A 12,980-nucleotide genomic window follows, 5' to 3' on the forward strand; every position below is an offset into this window, starting at 1 on the left:
AAAAGCCCTTTATTATATAGTTTGTTAGCTTTGGGCTTTCTCATGTCTTTGGATCCAGTAGTTCTTCCTCCTGACAGTCCTTTGCCCTTCCCTACCCCTTTCTAGCTGTATTCCTTTCTTATATATACAAAAATATTTTATATATATATTTGTATATATTTAGATTTATAATACAGCTTAGTTTAGAAGTTTTCCACTGTTAGATCTTTCCGTTATTGTGATTGTGTGTGTGTGTGTGTTGGTTTGATTTATGTGGATATGGCTGACCCCAAATCCACGGGTTTTAAAAAAATGTGTGACTTGTGGGCATAATATTCCACTCTCAGATGCCCACCGAGTGTTTGGTTTGCCTCGGAGCTGCCCACTTGGACTTGTCATGCAGTATTTGTGCCAGATTTAACCAATGAGCCCTAATTGACAGAAGAAAAAAATTGATCCTGAAGGGCCTCCTTCCTTCTACAGATTCTTCTTCTGCCATACCATCCACTTCAGGGGCTCAACACCCCTCTGAGAAAACACAATTGCAAGAGGTCCCCCAGTAGGTCCCGTCAATCAGGGGAACCTCCTGCCAAATCAGCTAAGTCATCGGAGCTGACTGCTTCGGCTCCCATAGTCATTCAGGCCTCTCCTCAGCATTGGAGCCGTAGTTTCTTCCCAGAGCCAGTGACATCCAGACCCAAGTCCAATTTCCTACAACAACCAAGACCAGTTTCTAGGCCTGCCTCCATTAATTTCTCTGCTAGGTCCTCTCGCAGCCTTTCTGAAGTGGTGTTTGACAGCATGATGGTAAAATTTCTCAAGGCACAAATCCAGCTGGGGATCTTGCCTGCTCCATCCCCCACTGGATCCACAAGCAATATTCCTGCCTTTACTCCTCTATCTGCTTTTCCAATCTGATTCCTGGTTTCAGAGTTATCAGGTCTGAGCTTTTCTGGAGTCAACAGGTATGGTTACCTCGACTTTGACAGTCACCCTGACTCACCTGGCGTCGACCGTTTCAGAGCAGAGCAGTTCTCAGAGCTATAGTTTCAACATCAGGTCCAAGGGGTTGATGTCAGCCATGACATTTTTGGAGCTGTCTATTCCCCTCAGGGCCTTTGTGCTTGATAGCGTGGCTCTGACTTCTCACTTGGATCTGGGGGGGGGGGGATTCATGGGGCTTTCCTCATCAACAGCTTTGGCTCCGGCGGGGGTGCCCTCAGTATCTCTATCTCCTTCAGTGTTTGAGGTGGTGGAGAGGGTTCCCTCTACACCCAGAAGGGCCACAACTCTACCTGCTTCAGAGTCTGGCCCCCCTTCAGCAGCCTTTGTGTCTGAGCCATCTACCCTGTCTCCTCTGGGATAGCCTGCCCAGAAAGACTTCCAGACTACTTCTTTTTGGAACACCCAAAGTGTTCTGATACCTTCCAGGAGCAACCCACTGAGGAGTTCCCTCAGAAACACCAGTGTAAAAGGAAACACTTGGATTCCCCTTTGGAATCCCTCACAGAGGACACCAATCTTGATAAAGGGGAGGGGTCCCCCAGATCACCACCTGAGGATGTCTTCTTTGTAGGCATCATGGAGATCCTACACTAAAAGGGTGGTTGGTCTTCCCAAAATCTTAACCCAGAGGAATTGGTGTTTCTGGAAGCTTTTGGGACAGGCCCATCTACTTCTTGGGTATCCCCCCTGCAGACCCCGTTATTGACCTTATGTTGGTCAGGGCGTGGAAGGAGCTGGACACAGTGGAACCAATCCCTAAGCAGCTCAATAAGATTCTTAGCTCCCCTTCTGATCAACCCCATGGACCAAGGGTGTTCCCTCGATGCCATGCTGGTAGCAGCAGCCACGAAAAAGGAGCTAGCCCAGCATAGCTCCACCGCCCATCCCCCTAACAGGGAGTCTAGAGCCCTGGACAGTTTTGGTAAGCTGGTTTATGCTTCAGAAACTTTCGCATTGCAAGGGCTGAATTATGTGGCACATATAACTAGACTACAGAGGGACTTAGTCAAGGAAATGTCTAGTTCTGTCCCAGTGTCCATGTCTGCTGAGGAACAGAAGAACTTTTCCTCTAGGATGGCCACCCTTTAGTCAATTTCTAACATGTCCATGAGGTTAATTTCTCATTCTGCAGAAGGTACCTCAGGCATTGCTACCAGATGCCACACCTAGATGCAGCTGTGTGTTTTCTCGGAATGCCACAAAGCATCCTTCACCAATGCCCCTTTCATCGGATCTACTCTTTTCAGTCCAGCAGTAAGAGACACTCTCTCCCAAAGTGAAAAGGATAGAAAGACCGTGTTTGCCATCGGAATCCACTTCTCTACCCCACAACGGATCTTTTCCAGGAACCAGCATGGAGGTAAGAATTTGTGGTTCTAAAAGAATTAAGGTCCTTTTCAGGATTCAAAGGGAGACCTTCTTCCCACAGGCAGAGGGGGAAATGGTTATAATGGCAGATGCTGCCCTCGTGGTGGTGGTGTTGGTTCTCATGAATCACGGGTCTCGAGATTCTTTCTTGGACAGATCCAGTCAGTAATCCTGAGGGATTACTTGACTGCTCGTCTCTGTAGGCAGTTGGGGGGGGGTGATTATCTTTATACCCAACAGCTTGGGAAGCCATCACAAAAGATCTTTGGGTGTTAAAAATTATATCCAGAGACTTTTCAGTACCTTTTATCCAGAAACCCGCTCCAAGTAAAATCCTCCCCAGTGTTCCATGTTCCACCCAGTTAGAGAGAGGCTGTAGCTTTAGAAATTTCGAATCTGCTCTTAAAAAAGTCATCCAAAGTGCCCCCCCCCCCCCGACAAACTCAGATCAGGCATCTACTACAGATTCTTTTTAGTGCCCAAAAAGATGGGGCACCTCAGGTCTATTTTGGACCTTACCACCCTCAACAAATCGGTTACCAGTTCAGAGTTCTGAATGGTCATGATTCAGTCCATTCTGCTGTTCCTGCAGAAGGATGACTGGATGTGCACTGTAGAGCTTCAAAACGTGTACTGTCACATCAAGATGAACAGACACTCCAGAAGGTTCCTCCACTTTTGGCTAGGAGCCAGTCATTATCAGTTCAGAGTACTCCCCTTTGGTCTCACCACAGACCCCAGGGTGTTCACCAAATGCATGATAGTAGTGGCAGCTCACCTCAGACTGCAAGAATTCCAGGTGTTTCCATATCTCAAGAATTGGCTCCTAACTGCTCCCACCAGGCATCGACTCCTAGAAGTCAGAGAACCTAGCTTTGACCTTGTGCATCTCCATTAATCTGAAAAAGTCTCAACTTCAACTGGTCCAAATCATAGACTTCATTGGACCTGCCTAGACACCATTCGTTCTTTAGCCCTTCTTCCTCTGGACAGAATCTCCACTTTGAAGCCTCATGTCAAACAAGTCATGAACATTCCTTCTCCCCCACCAAGTCTTGTTCTAAGGCCCTGAGTTCCATGGTGGCCACAATTACCCTAGCACTGGTAGCAGAACATCTGATCAACTTTTTGTTTCCTTTTCTAAGACCATGTTGGGTAAATCAGTTTCCAAGGTGATCCTGGCTCATTGGATTACCAGTTGCATTAAGCTTGCTTACTCCACACAAGGTATCCCTTTACCGTGTCATATTAAAACTCATTCTCCTAGGTCTGTTTCCAAATCTTCAGCATTCTGGTCGAAACTTCCCATTGATGAAATGTGTGCAGCCGCTACCTGGTGGGATCACCATACTTTTGTATCACATTACAAATTAGACATTATTTCCAGGAACAGAGCTTCCTTTGGTTCTGCTGTGCTCTGGAATATCCTTCCATGGGGGCCTCCCAAGTTCTTCTGTAGCTGGGGACTCTATCCCACAGGTTGAAGAGCAAATGAAGGCAACGACATCAGATAAAGAAGTTATGTACTCATCATAATGTTCCATCTGAGTTGTTGCATCTCATTTGCTCTTCAACCTTCCCTCCCTCCATCCTCCTACCTTTTGAAGGACCTAACAGAGTTACTTAGACAAATACTTCATTACTGTTTGAACTCTGAAGTATTTTTGTCTGACTTGCCCTGTTGTCTTTAGGTGATTTATTTCTACTTGTATGATTAGATGATGTCTAGTAGTGCAGCAAACTCAATCTGAGGGATTTGGAGGAGAGGAGCATTATGGGTAGGGGAGAAGCTCAGATTTCAGATCCCAGAGCTTTAGTATGTGGCCAAGTCAGATCTGATTCAAACCCACAGGTTGAAGAGCAAATGAGAAGCAACAACTCGGATGGAACGTTATGGTGAGTACATAACTTCTTTTTTTTAAATAGGTTAGTGACTGTGAGAAAAATGAGTAAATACTCTTAAGATGTTTTTTTTTTGGAAAAGCTGCTTCTTTTATTGCCATTAATCCACATTTTCATTTTGATGTTGTCATTTGATGTGAAATAATGCTGTATGTCTGTATTTTCTCTTTTGGCAGTCAAGTATGACCTTAATGATGCAGCTAAGCAGTTCCGGCTGAATTTACTCAATGACATCACCACAGGCTTGGTGTTTATTATTGTGGTTGTGAACATATTTATAACAGCATTTGGTGTCCAGAAACCAGTTGTACCTGTAGAAGCAAACCATCTTCAACAGTAGGAAACAAAGTGGTGAGATTTGTTCTACTTCCATGAAATGTTAAGTTTCTGTGATATTTACAGCTGTTACTATGAAAAATAACAAAAGGTGTATATCTGATCTTTAGTGCAGATGAATGAGTAGGCTGTCCAAAGTAATCTGTTTCGGAGACCCAGATTTGAACATAGAATCACGAGCCGTGTGTGACAACCTTTAACTGGAAGTCACAGATAACCCAACACTGCATCCTGCTGTTGTACGCTACTCTTAGTGTATTTCTAGACAGTGGAGGGCCACACTTGTACATGAGTAACAATCCATTGCATGGGATGATGTCTGCTCCACTAAACACTCTTCCAGAAGGGAGATATTATAGAATTGCTGGGAAAAATGTGAGAAAAGGAAAATAGCCATCAGCATGACATACTGGAGGCTTTGATGCATTTCCTTTTAACAGTGCATGAAGTAAGCATACAAGCCAGATTACAGAGCTCTCAGAAACACATACATAAATCTGCTTGCTAGAAAAGAAAAAAAAGCAAATGGGAGGCGTGATTGGTTGCCAAATGAAATATATTAAACTGTAAACTAGTGAAATTGCTAAAAAGATTAAAATACACAATTGATTTTAAGTTCTGCTTTCTATTGCTTAGTTACATTGCAATAGTTGTCGAAGATGTTATCTCGTATTTCCATATATGCTTAAAATGCTTTGCGTTACTTTTTTATAGTGTGATCTATAGTGATACTACTGGTAGCTGAGACATTTCATTGGAAGCATCTCAGAAATTTCTTATAAATAAGGTACAGTGTTTGCATTTACTACTGAAATGCTCATACACACAGGTAATTTCTGCCTCTCTAACTGTTCTTTCTTGCTTCCAATTGATCAAACATTCTGTGTGGGTATGAAAAAATTCTAATGAAAATCTTTAGAGGAAAAGACTATCCGTTTCTGCATTTAGTACATACGCCATTTATACATTTTTCTAAATGATGCTTCTGTATGACTTTAAAAAAAATTGCAAAACTAATAAACATTAAACCACAAAATCCCTGCAACAAACAGAATGTAGCATGTGTGTGTGTGTATCTACCTACAGTATATATAGGGAGAGAAAGAGAAAGAAAACATAAAATATATATAAAATTATATATTTTTCAGCCATGTTACATAATACATAATTATGGAAAAATGTGTTAATGTTACTATATAGTCTTTTTCGAGGATGTGTACTCATTTTCTTTTCCACTTGTAGAACCATGGCATAAACAAATTTTATCTTAGGTTTTTGCATTTCATCCCTTTGTTTTTAATCCATGTAAGAACATGAAGGTAATTTTTCTAAAGTCATGTATCATTTACATTGCTGTGTTGCCAGGTACCAGCTTTTGATTTTAAGTTTTTATCATTCATTTTATACATTTGGCACTCTGCATTTTAATCCACTATAAGAACTTTCAAGGCTGAGATCACAAGTAAAATGTGGCACCCCACTGCTTACTTTGCTGCAAAGCATTATTTGAAAGATGGTCCTGCTGACACGTAGGACAAGGTTTTTCTTCCAGAATGAATTGTGAATGAAGGTCTATATAAAATATATATACACATACGGTGTTTTTGTAAACCTTGACTGTCTCAAACAGAATAAATTTAATGCAGCATACAAGAGTGTTAGCACCCTCTGGTGTCCATTTCACAACAAGCAGATTTTTGTATAAATTCAGCAGACAGATAAAGAACACGAATAACTGAAAACTGGAACCCAATTGATAACATTGATTAATCAATTGTAAAAGAGACTTATCCTGCTTGTATTTCTCTGTGTTGACGTAGAGCACAGAAGTTTGTACTTTAGGAAAGTCAGTTTTGACTTCTGTGTCTACTAGATGTGGCTAGTAAACTTGTGTTTATACTGTGCCAGAAAAATATTCACATATATTACAGGTAATTTCCTAATCTAATCTAATCTTGTCTTGTTCTGTATCCTCAGTATGACACAAGTGTGCTGCACAGTTGCCATCCCAGCAACAAACCCTGCAGGGTCCCTGGTGTTCACTATTTTATACACACACACACACATGCACATAGGTTCATAGTTTCTTAGGTGTTCACTAGGCTAATGACCACAAGAGCATTTTTAAGCCTAGCCGTGCATTTCGTATCTCTGACTAAGTTCTCTTACTCATGGTAAGTGTAAGCAAGGACTTGGGAGATGAAACATTTACAAGCAGGGGCCAGGGAGATGATCCATTTTACAGACTGCCTATGTCCATTAGAGACATAGTTGCCACACCAGGGATGAGTTTCCTGTTCCCCATCCAGTTGTCCAAGCTACACTTGAATGGAAGGAACTCAACTTCACAAGGATGGGTAACCTGTTCCAGAGAAGGGGTAGTTTCTGGGATACATACCTGTCTCTCCAGCAGGTCCTATTTATATCACAGTCAAGGTTTAAGTCTTTAGAACAGATAATTCTGGTGTGGTTTGTTTTGCAGATATTCAGGAGGTCCATTAATGTGGGGTCTGAAAATGCCTTGTATGCCAGGCGTAGATCTCCCCACAGCAGCCTGTAGGAGACAGAATTGGGCCTTAAGGCAGTCTGGATAGGACATGTCACTTACACCCTGTATTCGTTTAGTGGAAAACCTCTATGAACATTCCAGTTGTTAGATATGCCTGGTCAGGTACATACCAAAGGGGGCATTGTACTCAATGATAGGTCTGGAATAATGACTTACTTGATCCTAGATGACATACCTTTGTTTACAGGTTGCACAACTTAGAATGATTTCCTCAGTACTGTAGACACATGTTGGTCAAAGGCTAGATTACTGTCTATGTGTGTCCCCACTTCCCACACTACTGGGTCAACTCTAAGGGGTGTATTATCAATATTATAGTTACCAGGGGTGCATGACTTCCTGAAGGATACTACTACTATGCATTTCTTGACATTTACTTTTAGTCCTTGTCTCTGACACCAGTTGTTTGTTTGTATCAGCCCTTCCTCGAGAACATTTGTGTCATTTGGGAATTCAGTGACAGCTTCTAATTTGCCATTATCTGCAAATTTAGTCAGCTACAGGCCACTGACATTGGTCTTGACTTTAGTGAAGTAAGTGTCAAAAAGGAGAGGTCCTAAGATTGATCCCTGAGGGACTCTGCTTGTGACTGGCCTCTTTGTAGAGGTGGACTCCCTAATTCTAACTTCCTGGGTCCTGTCTGTGAGCCAGTGGGCTATCTATTGGGTGACATAAGGGTTTGTACCTAACTTCTTGAGTTTGTCTACAATGCCACATGAGGTATTGTGTCATATGCCTTGGCCGGGTCAAGCTAGGCATTCTGAACCATTTTACCTGCATCCATTGCTTTGGTGACCTTCTCAAAGAAGTCCACCAGGTTGAGTAGGCATGGCCTGCCCTTGACGAAACTAAATTGGATTGGGTCCAGTGTCTGGAAATTACCTGTCATTATTGATCATTTCCATGATAATTCTTTCCATGGCTTTGCATATGAGACACTGATATCTGATACGTATATAATATATATGAATGTATTCATCCACTTACACCACCTTACTCATGCATACTAATCCTTTCTGTGACTATAACCACATCCACGCATACTACTTTCTTAAAAACCTTTTCCATAATAGTACCACTACACAAGACACACACACTACGATACAACAATATGTGTGCAAACAACCATACATATCCTCTTACCTAAACTGTACTGTAACCCTAACCCACAAACACTGACACACACTCCCAGCCCTTATACAAACACACTTCCCTCTTTTGGCAAAATGCACATTTGGTAAAAATCATTACAGTTCACTTTGTCGAACAAATGGACAATTCAGCAAAGTGAACTTTTTCTGACGGTCCTGTTCAAGATAGAACAGGATGCCCCCAGAATCTTGCTGGTGACTCCCTTTTGGCCCAGACAACATTGCTTCTCTCTTGTATTCCTGTTAACTGCTCTCTTCCCTCACTCTCCTATCCATGCCACTGTTTTGTGTCCCACAGCTGTGCCTTCTAATTTCCTGTCTAACCTTATGTCAGGTATGGTGTTAAAATTCATACTAAAGTACAGATGTACCACATGCACAGTACTTTACTTGATCACCTCAATGAAGACTCATTTAAATGATGGTGGGTTGTCATTACATCTCCTTTTTAAAGCCATGGTGCAGAACTTCACACAACAGTTACGTTTTATTAATTTCCGCCATCTTATATTTATTTTCATTAACCCTAAAATGGAAGCAAGTTAGACTACTGTGCCTGAAGCTGCCTGTTTCCTTCCTGGATCTTAATTTGTTTAGGTAACTACTGTCACTAGGCTGCAGTCCAGTGACCCCACTCCATGAACTAAGCAAAGACTGCATATGTCCGTTAGGGGTTCCAAGCACCAGTGTCAACTCTTTTAGCACCCTCCAGTTCAGCACATCCAAACCTTGCATCTTATTCCTGAGGTCCCTTAAGCTCCCTCTGCCTTCTTTTGCTTTAACTTTTCTCTGCTGATGTTCTGCGGACACATATGTGAAGGACTTGTTTACTTTAACTGCCCGGACTGCTGCATTTTACTTCTTCCTACAATAAAATGCGTTGTATGTACTTGGAGTATCTTACTAGATGTTCATCGTGTTTCACTGTTGCAGTCATAACTGTAGGGTGCTCCTGCCAGCAGGCAGCCCGAGGTCGGCCAGAATCCCAAAGTCTGGGTCCGGCGTCGGCTGTACAATCCAGTACCCTGACGTCAGTACGCTCTGGTACATAACCCTCAGCCAACGCCATCTTCTCCAGTCTTTCTTGCCGTGCGGTGGAAAGCAGCTCGCAAGTCGTTGGTTGGCGATTTTCGAACAGCGTTTTTGGTTGTTGTCGGTCCAAAGTTCTTACTTCTCTTCTCAAAGCTAAGTACCCCATTGGGGAATCTTTTTCTTGTTCCTCCGATGTCAGAAAAAGTTAATAATTGTATTACGTGTGGGAAACAAATACCTCATAAAGATTTCCACTCTTACTGTCTACCTTGCTTAGGCCCTGACCACGACGTTTCTTGTTGTCGGTTCTGTGCCAGGTTTAATTCTCGTACTATCAAACGCAGGTACGACTGGGCTCTGAATTACTTTGGCAGACGCTTCAATTATAGAATGTCGTCGGATTCTACCGGAATTCAAAAGAAGCGCAAAGACAAGGACAGGCCTCCGAGGTCCAAACAGGATTCGTTGCAGCTGGAGCCAGCGTCCGGTTCGGCTGTCATCATTGAGGCGCTTTTGCAGCCCCTGTCGTCCGCCACTTCTGAACCGATGGCCGATACGGACTCCCATGGGGAGCCATCAAGGCCTTCTATTTTATCTGCTGCAGGACCTTCGGACGTCGCTCCCTCGGATGGGTCCGGAACCGCTGTGCAGGTACCGGCTTCTGAGGGGGTATTCAGGCCTACTCACATCACTATTTCAAAGGCAAAGACAAAGACTCCTGTTAAGTCCAAAGCTCCTGCTCAAGCTACTTCTGAATCTACTCCCAGGACACAGAAGCAATTGTTAAGGATGGCTGAAGATTTGCTTTCTATGATTAGGGGTTCTCACCCCCCTCCTGAGAAAAGGCCTCGACAGGATGTTCCTGTGGATTCCTCTGACCAGGCTTCTATATCTTCTGTTTCTTCCTCTGATCAGGAATATTCTTTTCCTCCTTATGAGGATTCAGATGCTGAGGACTCCTTGCCCTCTGCTTCTCCGCCTGAAGATTTTTCTTTTGGGGAAACCCTGCATGAGATGAGGGAACATTTTCATTGGGAAGGTCAGGATTATTCTGCTTCCAAGAAGAGGCTTAGAGAATTCCTTCTTCTTCCTCAACATAGGCCTTTGGCTATCCCTCCTGTTCTTGACATTGTAGATGATGCTTTTTCTGAGGCTAATTTGAATCCTGATTCCATGCCTCCTGCTCCCTCTAAGCCTGATAGGTTTTATAGGGTTCCTGAGTCTCATTTGTTTTTGTTTAAGAATCCTTCTGCAGATCCTGAAACTATTTCTCAGGGTTCTAAGGCTGCTAAAGTTGCTACTTCTAAGAATCCTATTCCCTCTGAGAAGGATTCTTGTGCCTTGGACAGGTGGGCCAAAAAGGTATATACTTCTGCTACCCTTTCTGTTAGGGCTTTAAATTGCCAGTTTCATATGTTTCAGTATCAGCAATTTCTTTTGTCTGTTTTAAAGCAAAAGCTTGCCTCTCTTCCTGCATGTGCAGAAGATAAGGAACTACAGGATGTATTGCATGCAACTGAACAACTGAACAAGCATAGCTTGCATTGTGGTTTTGATGCTTTGGATGCTTCTTGCAGGGCCGCAGCCTCTGGTACTGTTATCAGGAGACATGCTTGGCTTCGTGAACAAAGTTTACCTGAACCGGTTAAGGCTAAATTATTAGATGCCCCTGTTCAGCATGATGTTCTTTTTGGATCTAAGGCTGAGGAAGTTATTAAAAAGATGGAAGAAAAGGCAAAATCTATGCAAACTGTGAAAGATTTCTTGCAAGTTCAGCCTCCTAGATTTTCCAGGAATTGGCCCTCCAAAAATTGGTCCTTTCCCACGTCTGACAGGCCTCAAAGGGGAAGATATAGACGCTCCAGAGGTCGTGGCCAGGCTCAGGCCTCCTACAGATCGAGACAATGGACGGCTTCTTCACCTAGAAGGGGAGAAGACAGATCCCAATCTCAAAGAAAGCAAACTCAATGACTCTCTCGGTTGGGCTACAGGACCTCTTTACCTGGATGCCCCTCTCGGAGGAAAACTTTCTCTTTTTTACAGAAATTGGACTCATATTACCCAGGACAAATGGGTATTGGACGTGATTTTAAAAGGCTACAAATTCCACTTTCATACCTTGCCAAGGGCTTTTGGTTGGCCAGATCTGCCAAAACATCAATGGTCAGAGGCCTTAAATCAAGTGGATGCTCTTCAGGCCATGAGAGCCATAGAGCCTGTTCCACTCTCAGAGATGGGAAAAGGTTTTTATTCAAGACTGTTTCTGGTTCCAAGAAAACAAAGCTCATGGAGACCTATTCTGGACCTTTCTGTGTTAAACACCTTTTTGGAAATTCCAAAATTCAAGATGCTTACTCTGCAGCAGCTGATTCCAATGCTCTCTCAGGACGCCTGGATGGTGACATTGGACCTAAAGGAAGCTTATTTACACATTCCCATCAGGCAGGAACGCAGGAAATTCCTCAGGTTCGAGACACTTTCAATTCTCTGTACTGCCCTTTAGTTTATCTACTGCGCCCAGAATCTTTACCAAATGCCTGGCACCAGTAGTGGCTTATTGCAGACTCCAGGGGATTCATATTTACCCCTATTTGGACGACTGCCTTATTCAGGCAGACAGCAAGGATCTTTTACTTCAACATCTTGATTTTGTTCAACGTCTCCTCCTTCTACTGGGATTTTCAGTGAACACAAAAAAGTCACATTTGATCCCTTTTCAACAAATGGTATTTCTGGGAGCCCTCTTAAATACAACCTTACAAAGGGCCTTCCTCACTACAGAAAAGCAAATACAGCTGGCTTCAATTTTCAAGACTTTGGCAACTCTACCTCAGCTCACTGCAAGGAAATTCCTGCAGGCACTGGGCTACATGGCTTCCTGCATTCTGTTGATCCCAAATGCAAGGCTTCATATGAGAAAGCTTCAATGGTATCTGAAAAGTGTATGGTCGCAGCATTTCCACGATCTGGGCACTCTGATTCCTCTGATCCCCTGCCTCCAGAAGGAGTTCCTTTGGTGGTCCAGGGTGTGTGCTTTAAACGAAGGAAAGCCTTTCCGTCTTCCTCAACCTTCTCAAATCATAACCACGGACGCCTCGGATTATGCTTGGGGAGCACATTTTCTAGGCAATTGCCAGCAGGGAACCTGGACAAAGGATCATCTTCACTGGCACATCAATCTGAAGGAAATGTTGGCAGTTCAAAATGCTCTTCTAGCCTTCAAGAACCTTTTGCATCCAGGACCTCTTTTGATACGCACAGACAACACCACAGTCATGTGGTACATAAACAAGCAGGGGGGTTCTCATTCGTACCCCCTTTGCAGACTAGCTATGGCTTTATGGGACACGGCTCTAAATCTGAATCTACATCTCCAGGCACAATTCATACCAGGAGAACAGAATCTCTTAGCAGACAGCCTGAGCAGGAACATTTTAGATCCTCACGAATGGATGCTAGACACCAACTTATTCAACAGGATTACTGCAATTTGGGGATGCCCCCAGATAGATCTGTTTGCATCCCACCTCAATCATCAGCTGCCTCTCTTTTGCACCAGGTCATTCCACAAAACAGCTTGGAAAGTGGATGCCCTGTCCTTCAGCTGGAGAAACCTTTTGGGATATGCCTTCCCTCCT

General features: G+C 43.3%; 1 protein-coding gene across 2 annotated transcripts in view; it reads left to right on the forward strand.

Annotated features, from left to right (window-relative positions):
- LOC122807137 (ninjurin-1-like) overlaps positions 1-12,980 on the forward strand; it is a 514,013-nt gene that overhangs the window by 459,957 nt on the left and 41,076 nt on the right. For both annotated transcript variants that reach the window (XM_044078144.1, XM_044078143.1), the window contains exon 3: positions 4,431-4,605. In XM_044078144.1, the coding sequence (XP_043934079.1) occupies positions 4,431-4,594 (164 nt within the window). In that variant the 3' untranslated portion in view covers positions 4,595-4,605. The remainder of the gene's footprint in view (positions 1-4,430; positions 4,606-12,980) is intronic.

Source organism: Protopterus annectens, chromosome 7.part0, assembly GCF_019279795.1.
Source record: "Protopterus annectens isolate FY-2018-M chromosome 7.part0, PAN1.0, whole genome shotgun sequence".
NCBI lineage: Eukaryota > Metazoa > Chordata > Ceratodontiformes > Protopteridae > Protopterus > Protopterus annectens.